This window comes from Myotis brandtii, unplaced genomic scaffold (genome assembly GCF_000412655.1).
Source record: "Myotis brandtii unplaced genomic scaffold, ASM41265v1 scaffold419, whole genome shotgun sequence".
NCBI lineage: Eukaryota > Metazoa > Chordata > Mammalia > Chiroptera > Vespertilionidae > Myotis > Myotis brandtii.
The window spans coordinates 1455896-1474313 of NW_005366075.1; the positions used below are offsets into that span (position 1 = coordinate 1455896).

The 18418-nt window shown below is 36.6% G+C and overlaps 1 protein-coding gene across 1 annotated transcript in view; it reads left to right on the forward strand.

Moving 5' to 3' along the window:
- The window catches only part of ERCC6L2 (excision repair cross-complementation group 6-like 2), a 127285-nt gene that overhangs the window by 45275 nt on the left and 63592 nt on the right, over positions 1-18418 (forward strand). Inside the window, exons 10-12 of the mRNA XM_014545690.1 lie at positions 7465-7536; positions 8126-8271; positions 16839-16934. Coding sequence (XP_014401176.1) covers positions 7465-7536; positions 8126-8271; positions 16839-16934 — 314 coding nt within the window. The remainder of the gene's footprint in view (positions 1-7464; positions 7537-8125; positions 8272-16838; positions 16935-18418) is intronic.

An 18418-nucleotide genomic window follows, 5' to 3' on the forward strand; every position in this document is an offset into this window, starting at 1 on the left:
TCTAGTATATACACACACACACACACACACACACACACACACATATATATCACATCTTCTTTATCCATTCATCTATTGACAGACATTTATGTTATTTCCATGTCTTGGCTTTTGTAAATAATGCTGCAGTGAACATGGGGGTCTTGATATCTTTTTGAGATTGATTTTATTCTTTTGCATATGACTGTCTAGTTTTTAAGAGACTGCCCTTTCCCCATTTTAAATTCGTGCCTCCTTTGTTGTAAATTAATTGGCCATATATGTATGATTTCATTTCTGGGCTCTCTATTCTGTTCCATTGATCTGTGTATCTGCTTTTATGCCAATACTATACTGTTTTGGTTATTATTGTTCTGTAATATAATTTGAAATCAGAAAGTGTGATGCCTTCAGCTTTGTTCTTTCTCAAGATTGCTCTGGCTATTTGGGTCTTTTGTACTTCCATTCAAATTTTAGGATTGTTCTATTTCTGTGAAAAATGCCATTGGAATTTTGATAGGGATTACATTGAATCTGTAGACAGCTTTAGGTAGTTTGAACATTTTAACAATATTAAGTTAATCCATGAGCACAGAACATCTTTCCATTTATTGTGTCGCCTTCAATTTCTTGCATCATGACTTAAAGTTTTCACAGTACATGTCTTTTTCATCTCCTTGGTTAAATTTATTCCTAGGTATTTTATTATTTTTGATGCAGTTGAAAATGGGATTGTTTTCTTAATTTCTTTTACTGATAGTTCCTATTAATGTATAGAAATGCAACTGATTTTTGTATATTGATTTTTTTCCTGCAACCACAGGGTGGGGCAAAAGTAGGTTTACAGTTAAGGGTATGTGAAACAGAGTCTATTCTTGTATTATTTTTTATAAATGATTGTATTATTTTCCAAATGAACAGTTGTAAACCTACCTTTGCCACCCCTGTATACTGAATTTGTATGTTAGTTCTAACAGCTTTTGATTTTTTGTTGAGTCTTCAGGGTTTTCCTATATATAATATGTAGTCTAAAAATAGAGGTAGTTTTGCTTTTTTCTAATTTGGATGCCCTTTATTCTTTTTCTTTTCTTTCCCCCTCCCCCTCCTCCTCCTTTTTCCTAATTGCTCTGGCTAGGATGGTTAGTATTATATTGAACAAAAGTGGCAAGAGTGCCTTGGCCAGTGTTGCTACATGGTTAGAGCTTCGGCCCATGCACCTAAAGGTAGCGGGTTTGATTCCTGGTCAAGGGGGCTACCTGAGTTGCAGGGTCCTTCGGGTCCCTGGTCAGTATGTGCAGGAGGTAACCAATCGATGTGTCTCCCTAATTTTCTCTCTACCTCTCTTTCCTTCCCTCCCTAATGTCCTCCCTCCCTTCCATTCTCTCTAAAAAGAAAAATCAATGGAAAAAATATCCATGAGTGAGGATTAACAACAACAAAAAAAGTAACAAGACTGGGCATTCTTTTTTAAAAAATATATATATTTTTATTGATTGCAGAGAGAAAGGGAAAGGGAGAGAGAGATAGAAGCATCAATGATGAGAGCAAATCATTGATCAGCTGCCTCCTGCTTGCCCCCTACTGGGGATTGAACCTGCAACCCAGGAGTTGAACAGTGACCTCCTGGTTCATAGGTTGATGCTCAGCCACTGAGCCATACCAGCCAGGCAAGAGTGGGCATTCTTATATTGTTCCTGATTTTAGAAGATAAGCTTTCAGTTTTTCACCATTAAGCATGTTAGTTGTGGGATTGTTACATATGGGCTTTATTATGTTGAGGTATGTCCCTCTATACCCAATCCACATTCTTGAGAGTTATCTATTTTTAAAATAAATATGTTTGGCCCTAGTCAGTGTGGTTCAGTTGGTTGGGTGTTGCCCCATGCACTGCAAGGGTGCCAGTTCAATTCCTGATCAGGGTGGCATATGCCCAGGTTTTGGCCTCTAACCCTGGTAGGGGGCGTGCAGGAGGCAGCCAATCGATGTTTCACTCTCAAATTGATGTTTCTTGCTCTCTCTCCCTCTCCCTTCCTCTCTAAAAAGCAATAAAAAATCTTAAAAAAATACATATGTGTATATATGTTTGTTCTGGTGAGAATATTCTATGATTAATAAGATATATTTCAAATAATATTTTCTAACAATGGTAAATCTATTTTGTCACCAATTTTATTGACTTTTATTATTTTAAATTAAAAAATATGAAATCCCCATTAATTTAGGACTGAGTACTAATTTTCCCATAACTTAAGCCAGTAGATTATTTCTAAAAATTATGGCCTTCATTGAAAACTGCATTATCTATTGCTATTTATTTAAATGCTATTCATTGTGACTCTACTAAAAAGTTACTACTTTTGAAATTAAATGAAAATTTATAGCTCTGCACTTTCTTATATATCCATTAAATATATGCTTTAAAACATACTGTTAATTAGAGTTATATAATTAGGAAAAGTAGTGTCTGATTAAGATAATTATTGTATTTATATTTTATTAAGACTTTTAAAAGGGTAAAACCAAGCATAAATTGTTGCTGGAGGCTGGGTGCCTTTATATGTGAAGGAAGCATGTAATTTACTTCTGTTGTGAAAGAGACTGGGTTATATTTTTAAGGCTGTGTTTCATCATTTGATTAACAACTTCATGTGGTGATTTAGTGATTGAAAACCCATAGGCTTATTATGGAATTATTGCCTACGGGGTTAAGAACTTCAAGTTGCATGTACTTCTTTAATTCAGGTAGTAAAATGTCCTCATTCTATTTCTCTTATAGGTTAGCCTGCAGGTGCAATTTATTTGTGGACATAATGCCCACTGTACCTTCATAGCCTCAAAGCTGCACTCATGAATTCCAGCTCTTTCTCTTAAGTGTCAAGGTCTTTTGACCTCAACTACTATTCAAGAGGATGGTCACACATTGCACTCATTACCCTGATAAAAGTCCTCATTTTTCTTTCCCATGAGAAATGCCACAAAGCCACTTACTGTGGGGAGTGGGGGGAAAAGACTAGGAAACCAAGTTTAGTGCTGCTGGAATCATACAAGGGTCATGTTAATCTCTATGCCTGACTAATTTGAGAAAAGTTAGAAGCAAGACTCCTTAGCTGTGAATATCCCCAAATTTAAGATTCCTTTTTAGGTGGATTGCCCTGGTCTGTAAAGAATAAGTGAGTGGTAAAACATTGGGTCTGTATTGTTAAGACTCCAACCTATAGTGACTACACTGACATTTATGAAATTTCTAAAAGGGATATTAGTTTATAGTTATTCATTTAGTTAATGACTCTGTTTTTATTTTTTGAACTAGCCTAATAAAGACCTCCAGTCCAAAAGCATTCGCTTTTCTTATTACTTGTTTTTGTTTTTACTGTAAGATATTCAAGAATGCCTGAAAAAATGCAATAGTAATCAGAGTGGATTTCTGTGCAATATATCCTTGATTTAAAATATTGATGTCTTTAAGAGAATGAAAAGTCAAGCCACAGACTGGGAGAAAATATTTGCAAAACAATAAGAGACTGGTATCTAAAATATACATAGAACTCTTAAAACTCAGCAATAAGAAAACAATTCAATTAAAAAATGGGCAAAAGACCTGAACAGATACCTCACACAGAAGAGATACAGATGGCAAATAAGCAGATGCAAAGATGCTCAATGTCATATGTCATTAAAGAATTATAAATTAAAACAACAGTGAGATACCACTACATATCTATTTGAATGGCTGAACCCCACATATTGACAATACCAAATGCTAGCATATGAGCAATAGGGACTCATTTGTTGCTGATGAGAATGCAAAATGGTACAGCCACTTTGTAAGACAGTTTGCATTTTCTTTCTTTTTTTTAAAAAATATATTTTATTGATTTTTTACAGAGAGGAAGGGAGAGGGATAGAGAGTTAGAAACATCGATGAGAGAGAAACATCAATTAGCTGCCTCCTGCACACTCCCCACTGGGGATGTGCCCGCAACCAAGGTACCTGCCCTTGACCGGAATCGAACCTGGGACCTTTGAGTCCGCAGGCCGATGCTCTACCCACTGAGCCAAACCGGTTAGGGCAACAGTTTGCATTTTCTAATAAAGCTAATTAAACTCTGAGCATAAGATCCAGCAATCACACTTATTGGTATTTACTCAAATGAGTTAAAAACTTAGTGTCACACAAGAGCCTGCCTATAGATGTTTAAAGCAACTTTATTCACAATTGCCAGAACTTGCAAGCAATACTAGTAAAGATATCCTTCAGTAGTAGGTACATGGATAAGCAGACTGGGGTCTGTCCAGACAATGGAGTATTAACAATAGAAAGAAATGATTATTCAAGCTACAAAAAAACACATGTTTCGCCAGTCTGAAAAGGCTACATACTGTATGATTCCTTGTTCAGACAATGGAGTATTAACAATAGAAAGAAATGATCATTCAAGCTACAAAAAAACACAGAGGCACCTTTAAATGCATGTTTCTCAGTGAAAGAAGCCAGTCTGAAAAGGCTACATACTGTATGATTCCTTGTATGTGGCATTCTGGAAAAGGCAAAACTAGAGAGAAAATAGAATGATCAGAGGTTTGTAGGGAGGGAGGAATAGCAGGAGCATGGGGAAGTTTTAGGGTAGTGAAACTGTTCTGTATCATACTGTTAGAGTAGATAGATGTGATTATACCTTTGTCAAAACCCATAGAACTGTTCAACACAATGAGTGAACCTTAATGTGAACTATAAACTTTAGTTGATAATTTATCAGCGTTCACTCATTAGTTGTTGTAAATACACTACCCTAATATAAGATGTTAATAGAGGAAGCTGTGTAGAGAAGGGTGGGAATGGGTGGAAGAGGGAGTCTATGGGACTCCTCTGTATATTCTGCTCAATTCTTTGCTCTAAAAAATAAAGTATTAATTTAAAAAGTTAATGTATTATGTGAAATGAAATGCATATACTTTATATAGAATCATTTATTTTATTAAAAAACTAGAGGTTCAGTGCACGAATTCATGCACAGGTGGGGTCCAGCAGGCCCGCCCACCCCTGATCGGGCTGATCAGGGCCTGGCGGCCAGGGGGAGGTGCCACGGGTGGTTGGCCAGCCGGCCCCGCCCCTGGTCGAACTCTCGGTCGAACTCCTGGCCAAGGGGACAATTTGCATATTAGCCTTTTATTATATAGGATAAAGTTAACTGTCAATAAAACTACTTTACTAGTATATGTTCTCCAAGTATTAAAATAATTTTACCTTACCTCTGACATTTTTACTCACAATTTGATTGGTTATCTGAGTAGACTTTTCGTTTAACTTCTTAGCTTTTTTTTTGAGGGATTGCAGGGTAGAGGTCAGAGTTAGGACAATGTCTTCTCTTGCTCAAATATTAAAAGAGTGCTATATTGAGTTTAAATTTTTTATTTAAAAGATTAAATGTTTATACATAACTGAATAAGTAAAATTACTGTTTATTGTAAAGTTCAAAGAAAACCTTGGACTTTGTTCAGAAAATTCCTTTTCTTTCCTTCCTGGGCTGCTTTTCCACAGTGTTCTAGAGCTGTCGTTGCCCGATGTGGAAATGCCTGCTTTTAAAATAATAGTGTTACTATTATAAACAGGCTTTGGATTATTTGCTTCCTCCCTAAAAGCACTGTGTGTCGGGCAGATTATTGGCACTTTGAGGTCAAAATCGAATCTGGAAGTCAGGACTTACTATAAATAGAGAAATAGAGAGGAGAAAATGAGAAGAGGTATATATCTGACTGACTATTTAAAAAAAATAAATATCAAGACTTTTAGAACCTAGATGTAATTAAACACATTTCATTACCTCTTCTAGGGGAAATTAAAATACTTCCTAAAAGAAATGATGCTCTGTAATTTAGTTTCTGAACATATTGTAGGTATAAAGAAAGTATATTTTAGAAATTGAATTAATTCATTTAAATGTGTCCCATAATCTAAAATGCTTCCTTTTTATTAAAACAACATGAGAGAGAATAAAAGTCTTTGGGAACTTTACCTCATTTTTCACCATGTGATGATGACTAACACTTCATGTAATATCTAATACTTTATTTCTCTAGCTTGCCAAAAATGAAAGGAATTAGGAAATATGACTGAGGTTATATTATATAAAAATACTTTTTAAGAAATTCTCAAGTGATATTTATATGTACGAAGTATACTCTTTTTTAGGTGCTAAAACTTGGTTTTGAACTTTTATTAAAAATATATTTGCAAACAAATTTAGGATGAAAAATGCTCACTTGAAAACATGTAATAACTTAATATTTGTATCACTGTGCATCTCTGAACATACACAGATGGCATAAAATTAAAAATGAGAATGAAGCAGTAGTGCGTTCATGGAACAAATTCTCACTGTCAGTCCAGAGCTCCTCCTCCCCACATTTGGAGCTGAGACTCTGGGACACTGAAAGTCATAGAGCCTCCTGGCCAAAGCAGTGATACGGAATAAAAAACCATTTAGAACACATTTTAAAAGCACGTTTAAGGAGTAAAGAAAAACAATAAAGAAAAAGATAAAGAAAATCAATTTTGCATTTTCCCCACTCTAAGTGAACGATATTGCATTATAGCATTTAATGAAGATATCAAATCAAGTACAAAACCAAGTGAAACGTTGCACACATCTCTCTTGCTGAAAACAGGCTCGTTGAGGGCCCCTGTGCATTCAGGGAACGCTCTCAAACACAGCTTTTAAAAGGCCCATTGTTCGTTGCTCTGTTGATGCAGATCTTAACATTTTAGACACCTGAAAACCCAGGGCACAGGGTACTTTGAATAAGGTGAAGAAAACCAAAGACAGGTAAGAAAGACGCACACGCTCAGCAGCAAATGTGCAGCAAGAGTGCAGGTCACACATCCCTGCGATTCCTTGTCTTCGCTCACGTGGACTGGGCTTGTTCGTGCCTGTGCCCCCTCTTCCCTCTGCTTCTGCATTTGCCCAGTTACGGTATGATGGCTGATTGTTTTTTTTTAAGCAGTTGGGCACCTTTAATTTCATGTTGCAGTATTAGTAATACAATGGCAATTACGGTCTCTACGACCAAAATGAGAAAATTTCAAACTACATTCTTTGAGGAGCAGAATAATAGAGCTGCATTGTTTAAAAATATTTACCCAGTAGAGGATTTGATGGGGTGTATAATTTTTACAGGAAAACAGTCAGAAAAAGAACAAATGCTTGCCAGGTAAAATCGGGTCAGACGTAGCCTATACTAAGCCTGTGCATCCTTGGGCAGAGAAGGACCCAGGTCGGCTTAGGCTCCGTGATGTGGCCCAAAAGCCTTAGGAGGAAAGCTGTGGACATTCACATGCGGGCAGCATGAAATGCTCCTGACACTGACAGCCATTTGCAAACTTAGGGCTCAAAGTCACACCTTACAAATCTCAGGAGAGATGCCCAGTGATACAAAGTGTACTCTTAATTGGAACTGGTTTCCTGATGTTCTGTGGTTCATTTCCAGGTCCTTCAGCAGCTTTTAAATCACTGCAGGAAAAACAAAGATAAAGTTCTTCTTTTCTCCTTCTCCACCAAGGTGAGTTTGGTCTGCAGTGCGTTCCTGAATGGCCCAGCCTTAACTCCTGAAGCAGAAAGCCTCAAATACACACTGGCATCCAGCCATCTTTTCTGTCTTATACATACTGTAGGAAATGGTAGAGAGGGAGGAGACATAAATCTCAATTACATCAGGGATACTGTCATGTGGCAAACTCAAAAATAGATTTTTAATTTTCTGTTGATGTTTTTGTTGATAATTAAAATGTTCTTTAAAACATTTAAGAGATTTTAAAATGTAGAAAATAGCATAAATAAATGAAGTATATTTACATAAATGATTTGGCCAATAGTTTTCTTTTTAATTGGTTTTACTTTTAAAAATTCAAGATTGATTTTTTTTCTTAAAAGATTGATTTTTTTTTTTTAAAGGAAGGTTGTTAAGGTTAAAGTCAGTTTCAGGATAATGAAATATATGGGTCAGAAGTCAGAAAACTGTCTGTTGCTCTAATTATAAGAAAGAAATTGTGAGCAGTCATAATTAATACTTAGTCAATTTTCTCTCTGTATGGTATGAAGCTTATTGAACCATGAATTCACCTTTGCCCGTCTTTCTACCTTCCCTCTAGCTGCTTGATGTGCTGCAGCAATACTGTATGGCATCTGGGCTTGATTACCGACGACTCGATGGCAGTACAAAATCAGAAGAAAGAATCAAGATCGTGAAAGAGTTCAACAGTACTCAAGATGTCAACATTTGCCTTGTCTCCACAATGTAAGAAAATAAAATTTGATAACTTGATTTTTATCTAATTGCTTTTAAGATTTAGGGTAATTTTAAAACTATGACTGATTTTTAGTGGTTAGGCTTATTTTGCTTTGTTTTATTTGACTTTAAGGAGAAGCAGCAAAAATGCTATTAATTATGAGGGACTATTGATTTCTTGAATTTTACCTAACCTGTTCTCTCAATTCCTTTATCATCACTGAATTCTCCTTTCTATGTCTGCATATGTAAAGATAATACTCCAAAAAATAGATTTTTAAAGGAATTTTCTGCAGTAGTGCTTTGTCTCATGTCCATGGTCAGAATGAAACTTAATTAAATAATGGAGTTATCAAATAACAGAAAATCATTTGTAGCAATGGTTTGCAAACTGTGCTCAAGGAGCCTTAGGGAGCTCACAGGGCCATGGGCCAGGCTTTTCCCTACTTTGTCCGTACCTACAATCAACCAGAGCAACTCCCATTCTAGGTTTTATTAAAGTTAAAGCAGGTCTAACACCTGCTTACAAATCTCTAATGAAAACCTTTTCAAGAATATACACACTTAAGAGGAAGAGTAAAGGCAATATAAACTTACCTAAGTAAAATTCATCTTTTGGTGGGTAACAAATCCGTAACTATTGGCATCTATTGTAGTATTTTACAGATTTACTCCCATTGTCTTTCAGAAAGAATTTCAAGGGGTTTTAAAACTAAATTTATATAAAATGTAAAAAGTAAAAAATTACTTAAATGATGAAGAAAATTATATGTATGATGAGTGAGCTACTTACTGTTGAGGACTAAAATAATTCTTGAATTCTTGCAACTAAGGCAAAAGGAGATAAGCTCTGGACTCCCAATTTCCTGTAAATGAATTCAAGTTATAATTTCTCACCCGAGTTCTTTCAAAGCAATAAATGACATAGAATACTGTCTTCAGTTAATTTAAATTAAAAAATGCATATTAATTTATAAGTAACGTTTTTCAAAGTAATAAATGCTTTCAACAGTTCAAATAGTACAGAGCTATTTGTAAACAGTCATCTCTCAGTCAGCTCACCCTCAATCTAATTTGATGTCATCTGCCATAAACTCCTAATTATCTCTTCAACTGTATTAGAAATTGCTATTTAATCCATCCATTGAATTTTTAAAGACTGTACTTTTTATGTTTAGTTCTATTTGATATTTTTCAAATCTGCCTGATTATTTTTACTCATATTTTGTTCTTTATGGTTTCTAGCCTTTCTTTTAATTCTTTAGTAATTTTAATCTTTTTTGAAAAAATTCCTTTTGAATGGCATTTTTGCTCTGTTAACTCCTGTACTTGGAGGTGCTAATCCTTCTATTTGATGTTTCCTCTGGCTCTTGCTTATGGTAGATGGCATCTTCACAAATTTTCAAATTTTTTATTTTGAGCTTATCATCAGTGGGTCTTTTTCCTCCTTGGAAATCCTTTGGTTGGAGTTTTCCACTGCTGTGGTTTTGCTTTGACTTCTGCTTGGCATCCCAACTAAGGGAAGGGAAGAGTTTTAGATTCCTGTTTTCCTGTGACTGAATTCAAGGAGTAATTCGTTGCATAAGTCTTTACACAGTAAAGAATCTTACATAACATAATAAATACATTCTTCAGCTGTGTTTTGCAAAAGACATAAATAAGCTCAGTTTTTTTTTTTTTGTTTTTCTCATTTTGCAATAGTTTATATTTAATTTCTAGATGTATAGCAGAATTATCACATTAGCTTATTCCATTATTTTGCCAGAATACTAAGTCTTCATTTTCTTTTCATTTATCAACATTACACAGCTTGGATTCTGTTAGGAAAGAGGAGGACTTGGTCTGCTTATGCTACTCTCTCCCCACCTTTAACAAAGTCCTTATTATTTTGATTATCCTATATAATAAAAGCCTAATATGCTAAGTATCCTGTTGGCCATTCAACCAATCAAAGCGTAATATGCTAATGATAATGCTAAGGCCGCTCAACCACTCGCTATGATGTGCACTAACCACCAGAGGGCAGACAGTTGACCGGTCGACCAGTCGCTATGACGTGCACTGACCACCAGGGGGCAGACGCTCCAATCGATAGGTTAGCTTGCTGCTGGGGTCCGGCTGATTGGGACTGAGTGGGACGGGCTGGACACGCCCTGGAGCCCTCCTGCAGTTCCTCCCCGGCTGGCCAACCTCTGCATCCCTCCCTGGCCCCACGCAGGAGCTGCCCCCTGGTGGTCAGTGCACTCCCATAGGGGGAGCGCCTCTTAGCCAGAAGCCAGGCTCACAGCTGGTGAGCGCAGCAAGCACAGCAGCGGTGGCGGGAGCCTCTCCCACCTCGGCTGCAGGCAGGCAGTAGGGAGTGAGGGGTTCTGGACTTCTAGAGCCCCAGACTGCAAGAGGGATGTCTGACTGCTGGCTTAGGCCCGATCCCGGTGGCGGGGGGGTGGCGGGGATCGGGCCTAAACCGGCAGGTGGACATCCCCTGAGGGGTCCTGGACTGCGAGAGAGCACAGGCCAGGCTGAGGGACCTCCCCACCTCCAGTGCACAATTTTCGTGCACCAGGCCTCTAGTATGTCTATAAATACTTTAGTAACTTTAAATAATGTTCCTTAATTTTTAACGTTTTAGTCCATCTACTTCCTACAGTATCTTCTAAATGTTTGTAATGGGTGGTATTAGCATTAGCACGCATCTACCATTTCTTCTACTTTTGTCACCTATTCATATTATCTGTCAACTATTTTAACTGTTAACCTCATCAGAGATATTAGAAATTTTCAGAGCCCTGCAAAAATAACTAAGTCTTTCATGCTCTACCCATAGATTGCCTCTAAAATTTAGAAGCTAAAAAATAGCATTTTCATTATTATGATTTTGTAAACATTGTTTAATGCTGGACCACAGAGTGCTAAGGTAATTTCTCTGAATGTTTGTGACCTCTTGGCCAGTTCAAGGAGAACAGTCTTAACATCATCCTCAAATGAGTTCTCTCTTCTAACACTTCCATCATCATCTTATGTTTACACAGTTCAGTTTACTTCATATTTTAATCCTAATTTTCTTAATGCTTTACCTTCCGTATATTTTTGCCTTTTATAGTAATAATAGTCTTCAATATATTACTAATTCACCATCACACTTTCTCTTCTGTTGACTCCTCTGTATCCTGAAGAACTTGCTCCTGACGTCTTTTGTACTCTGGTTTTAATCTGGACTGATTGTTCTCTAGTCCTGATAAAGAACTGTTATCTTGAAGTTTTCTTTCACTGCTTTTTTGCATGGATCCACTTTTCCTGAATTTTATGCCATTTTCATTCTTGGTTTGCCTCCTTGTTTCACTGGAGAATATCTTCAATTAATTTTGTAAGTCAGGATTATAGAAAATAAATTTTCTGCATCTTTGAATATCTGAAAATGCCTTTTATGTGCCCTCTCACTTAATTGCTGCTTTGGCCAACTAAGTTCTAAATTGAAAATAATTTCCTGACTGGTTATGGAAGGTTATTAAAGCACTGTTTTCAGGTATTTAATGTTGCTTAATAGATGTCTAAGGCCAATCTGACTCTCATTCTTTTTTGGTAACTCACAAGAGTTCCTTTTCATCTGTGGTATTCTGAAATTTTATAGTGATATTTGAGTCTTGGTGTGGATCTTTGTTCATTTCTTGTGCTGGCACAATCTGAAGGCTTGTTTTCTTTTTCAACTCTGGAAAATTCTCTTGGATTATTTCTTTGTCGATGGCATCTCTTTTATTTTTCCAGTATCTCTCTTCCTCTCGCATTCCAGGTCATCAGATCTTAGAGCTCCCATATGGATTATTTAAATCTCTGAACTTTTCATTCATGTTCCATTTTGTTATCTTTTTGCTCTATATTCTGAGAAATGTCATTTTCCAATCTATTTTTTAAATCTGATTATTTTACTTGAAATAATTTTTCAACTAAAAATTTTCTTGCTTTCCAAGCTCTTTTGTTCTCTAAATTATCTTTATTCTGGAATATCAGTACCTCAAAGCCTAGTTTTTTATAATCATCTCATTCAGTTAATTAGAGAAGGGTCATCTGGCAATTTCCCTTGGGTTAGAATTTTTTTTGGAATCACTGAATTTATAAATTACTTTAAAAAATTGGCATTTTTATGATATTGAGCCTTCCTATCCATGAACATAGTATCTCTACATTTATTTAGATTTTCACATAAATATTATTCAAGTGAATATTTCATTTCACCCTTTATAATAGTTAACACCTAACAATAAAACTTAATTCACTGAAGGCATTTTTATGGAATATTAACATATAGTTAAAGTATAATTTTTTATATACTTATTTGATGTGAAAATAGAAAGATCTAAGGCATGATTAGCCTTCATGCTCATTATGGGTCTGTATTAATACCAGTCCTCAGCTTGAAAAGGTCTATATTTTGTTTTTTTGCTTAAGGAGTAGACCTTTGCTTTTAGTCATATAACAACAGAGTTACAGATTTTAAAGTTTAGGATTCTGAGTTGCATTATCATGAAACAGAATCATCTCATCTCCAGACATAGAGTTTAGAGATTTTTTTTAGGTGAAGGAGCTTTGCCTCTGCTGTAACCCAGCCAGCCTTCAGTTACACCTACAGAATCTCTTGGGAGATTGCTACCTCAACTGGTAGAGGCCTTCCTGCGGCTTATATAGGGCATCTGAGATAAATTCATGTCAAACCTTACTTTCAAGAAACTAACTGAAACAGTTGGTTGCATTTATTGTTGGTGTTGTTCATTTAAATGTTAGAAAATATTTCTTAATTTAAATTTTTATTTTGGATGTATCTTGTTGATTTTTCTTATAATTATCTAGTTATATAATCTTATGAACCTTGTTTCTTCACTTTTTTCCATCACAATACTAGATAAACTTTTAACTTCTGTTCTGCTTATTTTGTGTCTAAGTCCCACCCACTCCACTAATTTACCCATTTTTAAATTCTTTCCAAAACTTTCTCACTGTCCCAACTCACTCTTTTCTTTGAGTTCAAGAAAATCTGTGATATCTGTATGCTATCACCTCTATAAGTAATTTTCCAAAGGATACAATTCATTTTCTATTGGACACATAACTTTAAAAAGTCAGGATACTTTGGGTTTGTCAGGCAATTTTTAGGTGCCCGTAATTATTCCAATCCCATGAACCACAGTTTGAAAGACTTTTGAGAAAAGTAATTTCGTATTTCTCTTAACCTCATTCCAGAAAACTATATCTCAACTTCCTCAGAAATATGATGGTATTTTTTTTGTTAAATGTTCAAAAAGAAAGAGATTCTAAACCACTACTCCAATAAGTCATTAGAATCATATAACTACTAGAGGCCAGTGCGTCACAGGTAGGGTCCCTAGGCCTGGCTGGCGATCAGGGCTGATCTGTGGGGCAACTGGCGGGGTGATCGGAGCCCCCGTTTGCACCCACCTTGGCTGACTTGGCGCTTCCCACTCGCCAGCCCCCCGCCGCTGCCGCCTGTTGGGGCCTGCAGGCTGGGGGCAGCTCCTGTGTTGAGCATCTGCCCCCTGGTGGTCAGTGCATGTCATAGTGACCAGTCATTCCACCATTTGGTCAATTTGAATATTAGGGTTTTATATAAATAGATGCAAAAAACTGCTTCTAATTTGTATTTTGTTATGTTGTCTAACTATTCTCATACCCCTTTGTTCAATTCAGTTGTCTTCATTGATCCTTACTTAATGTAGGATAAGAAAAATGACAGATTTTTTTTTTTTTTTTTGCCTCTACAGAGCATTATGAGCAATAAATGCTTTACTGGAGTTATGTGTAAAGTTCCATGAGCATTTAAAGAATAGGCATGTCAAGAAAGAGCATAAAAGGATGGTGATGTTTAAACTGGCCTCTTATAGATAAGATTTCATTAGAAGGGAAAGCAGGTTTAAATAAAGGGCATTTCAGGCGGAGATAATAGCATTAGTACAAAAATGACCAGGGAATTTAAATGGTTAGAGCTTAGGATACATGGAGGGAAGACCTGAGTATGTGACTAAATAGGAGGAATTATTAGTTAATTTAACTGAGTGTTCTGTGACAGGTCCTGGAGGAGAAAAGATGTAAAAGGTTCTGACTCAGCTCTTTTAAAGTTTAAAAAAATATGAAGATAGAGAGAATAGTTAAGAAATATGTGAAAGGGTGGTTTCAATATAGTATGCTAAATGCCAATCAGAGGAAGCACAAAGGAGAAATATTTAGTTCATCCTTCCTTAGCAATGCTGAAGGACAAGTAGAAGTTAGCCAGGCAAAGAAGAAAGCAAAGAAAATCACAAGTAGGGTATGGAGACAACTTTAAATATAGTGGTAGTTCTGGGAGATAAAGTCTAAGAATACAAGAGTTGGTCTCTGGTGGATAAGAATTGGGGGGTTAAAACAGAGGAGTGGCATACCTAGCTTTTTATATTCTGTGCTTAAAGTAATTTTATGTAATAATGAGGATGGATTTAAGATCTGAGGTAAGGGAAGACAGTTAAGAAGCCAATGAAATAATACTTACAGGTGACATATAGTAAGGGCTTGAAATAGGGCAGGGAAAATAGAAATGTAGAAGGAACTAGAGAAATACATTTTTTGACCTAATTTGACAAGATTTGATATTGGATGGTTTTTCAGTTTTTGTGGAGTTTTTATTTTTCCTCCTTTGAGTCTGTCGTTGACAAATTCTCTTAGTTTTCATCTTAATTAAAGAATGCCATGATTTCCCTTTCATTCCTGAAGGATATTTTGCTGGATATAGAATTCTGGATTGACAGTTTTTAAACATTTGAAAAATGTTGTCCAGCTACCTCTGACCTCCATGGTTTCTAATGAGAAATCCACTGTCTTTTGAGTCGGTTTTCCCTAAAAGTAGTGTATCATTTGAGTCGGTTTTCCCTAAAAGTAGTGTATCATTTCTCTCTTATTGCTTTCAAGAGTTTTTCTTTGTTTTTTTGTTTTCAGAAGTTTATGATGTTTCTTGACATGGATTTCTTGGGGTTTATCCATTTTAGAGTTCTGTATAACTTCTTGAATCTAGGTTTATGGCTTTTCCCAAATTTGGGAAGTTTTTAACCATATGTCTTCAAATACTTTTTATTCTGGGACTATAATAACATGAGTGTTATTGTCCCTCAGATCTCTAAGACTATGTTCATTTTCTTTCAGTGTATTTCCTTTCTGTTGTTCATATGGGGTAAATAACATTGACCTGTTCTCGTGTTTCTGACTCTGTTCTCTGTTATCTCCACTGTACTGTCAGGTCCATTCCATCAAATTTTGTAATTCAGTTATTTTTCAGTTCTAAAATTTTCACTTGGTTTTTCTTTATATCCTTTCTTTCTTTGCTAAGACTTTCTATTTTTACTTTTTTCAAGCATATTTGTAATTTCTTATCAAAGCATTTTTATTATGATTGCATTGAAATTCTTGTTAGATCATTCCAACATCTGATTCATTGTTGTCATCTGTTGTTTGTCTCCTTTTCACATTGAGATTGTCTAGGATCTTGGTATAACCAGTAATTTTTTATTATATGCTGGGCATTCTTTGTATTATGTTCTAAAACTATATATGATATTTAAATCTGTTTTACCCAGATACCATACCAGCCACATAGGGATGGAAATCCATGTTTTCTACTTGGCCTCTGTTGACATCCTGAGAGTGAGGTGGCTCATTAATATTTTCTAGTTGACCCCCACTGATACTTCAGAGGGAGGCCTGGTTAAGAAGAAATGAAAGTCCCAGCTTCTTAATCAGTCTTCTCTGATACCACCCCTCAGGGGGCTAAAGGTGCTTCATTACATTCAAGCAAGCGTGGAAGTTTAGTCTCCTCACTTAGCCTTTCCTGGCCAGGTTGAGGGTGGGGCCACAGATTTTTCCCCAGGGTGTTTACAGGAATAGGCTGGTTATTGTCTAACATATTTCTGTCTTAAAGGGATACATCTTTCCTGGTTCTTTAGCTAAAGGAAGAAGGATTTACTTGGGGCCTTTTTGGTCTGTGACTGTTGGCATTTCCAGTTCACTAGCTTCTCCAGAACCCAGTCTGGGATATATTAGGCAGGAAAAAAAACCACACACAGGAAACTCACTGTCATGTCATTCCTCATGTTTTGTAGTTCCTAGGCAGCCTGTGCTCTCTCTGCTCTTCACTGTCTTGTTTATTTTATATGTAATATCCAGGGTTTGCACACCGTGGGAAGAAAAAGACAAAGTATATCTACTCCTGGCTTGATTTTTAAAAATGTGTATATTACTTAGCTGCAATATACTAATAGTTTTTTAAAGTTATGTTAGGAAAACCTTACAGAAATAATATTCAACTATAAACAGCATAGTCTACTTACATGGACTGTAATGGTCAAATTTTTTTAGGGATATTCTAGAGTGGTAGAAAAATAATATTTCATAGCTATTTCATTTGTGGAATATTTGTGTTTTAATCACCTTTTATGATGTGAGTGTAATACTGTGTTGATTTGTTGTAGAAATCTGGCACAGTTGAGTAATAGAACAACAATTATTATTTTGCTGTTTTAATATGTTCTTTCTGTTTCCTCCAGGGCTGGTGGACTAGGCCTCAATTTTGTTGGTGCCAATGTTGTTGTATTATTTGATCCTACATGGAATCCAGCCAATGATCTTCAGGCCATTGACAGGTATAATACTGACAAAATGTAAACTGACCTAAAAATACTTTTAACCTAACCTCTTTTCTGAATTGTTTAGGTTGCTTATCATATGACTGTGATTAGAAGATAGGGAAAACCTTGTTTTTAAAAAACTTCTATTTAAGATAACCATGGATTTCTGAATCCAACTGGCAGGCTGATAGCTATTTATTTTCCATTCATCTCAAAGTCCCATTATCATGTCAGAATTGATTTAAGAAGAAAGAATACGTCCACAGTACTTCAGGAAAATAGGAGCGGTCACTGCTAGTAGATTAGAAGTTTTGAGAAACTCCTGAAATAGAGAATGAAAACAGAATCTGTGTGATCAAGAAACCAGCAGAGTAAAACCACAGTCCAAAGTTGACAGAGAGCACAGAGGAAAAAAATGAATATTTTAGAACATAAATAATGACCTGGACAGGAGAGAAAACATACATAGCTACATCTTCGTGATATTTATGCGTTCCAAAGATAAAGAGAAATGCCAAAAGATGCCAGAGTGAGAAAGAAGGAGATAAAATTATTTATAAAAATAAAGACAAAAATATGAAATAGTTTATCAATAAAGACATTTATGTTAATGGGTATATGATACAATAGAGCAATAATTTGTGACATCCTATATAATAAAAGGCTGATATGCAAATCGACCAAATGGTGGAACTACCAATCACTATGACACACACTGACCACCAGGGGGCAGACGCTCAACACAGGAGCTGCCCCCTGGTGGCCAGTGCACTCCCACAGAGGGAGCGCCGCTCAGCCAGAAGATGGGCTTACAGCTGGTGAAGTGCAGCGGCAGTGGCGGGAGCCTCTCCTGCCTCCGCACTCAGTTGGGCTTACAGCTGGTGAAGTGCAGCAGCAGTGGCGAGAGCCTCTCCTGCCTCCGCTGCAGGTGGGCAGTAAGGAGTAAGGGGTCCCAGACTGCTATAGGGATGTCTCACTGCCAGCTATCCCCTGAGGGGTCCTGGACTGAGAGAGAGCACAGACCAGGCTGAGGGACTGCCCCCCCCCCAGTGCACAAATTTCATGCACCGGTCCTCTAGTATGTACTCTAACATTCTATCCCATTCACCGAACAATTGGATAATAATTAGATGGCCGTACACCCAAAAGACTTTCCTTAAATCCATTTAAAAAAATTTTAGACCCCAGATCCATGGTGGGAGAGAAAGGGATTGTGAGCCTCTCTGTGTCTAGGCTGCAGGATGGAAGTGGCACTTCAATCACCTACCATTCTCTGAGCTGTGTCACAGGAGCCCCCATTCCCCTGTGGAGGTATAAGATTTTTGGAACCCCATGATACCCTCTTGTAAAGCCTTTCTCTGTGAGGACGAGGGGGTGAAGGAGGCACAAGGAGCACCAACTAGAACAACACAGAGTAACTTTACAAGGTCAAAATCATATACTCCCCAATTGTAACATTTTCAAACATGAGAAAGTCTGGCCTGGCCCATGACCCCCCA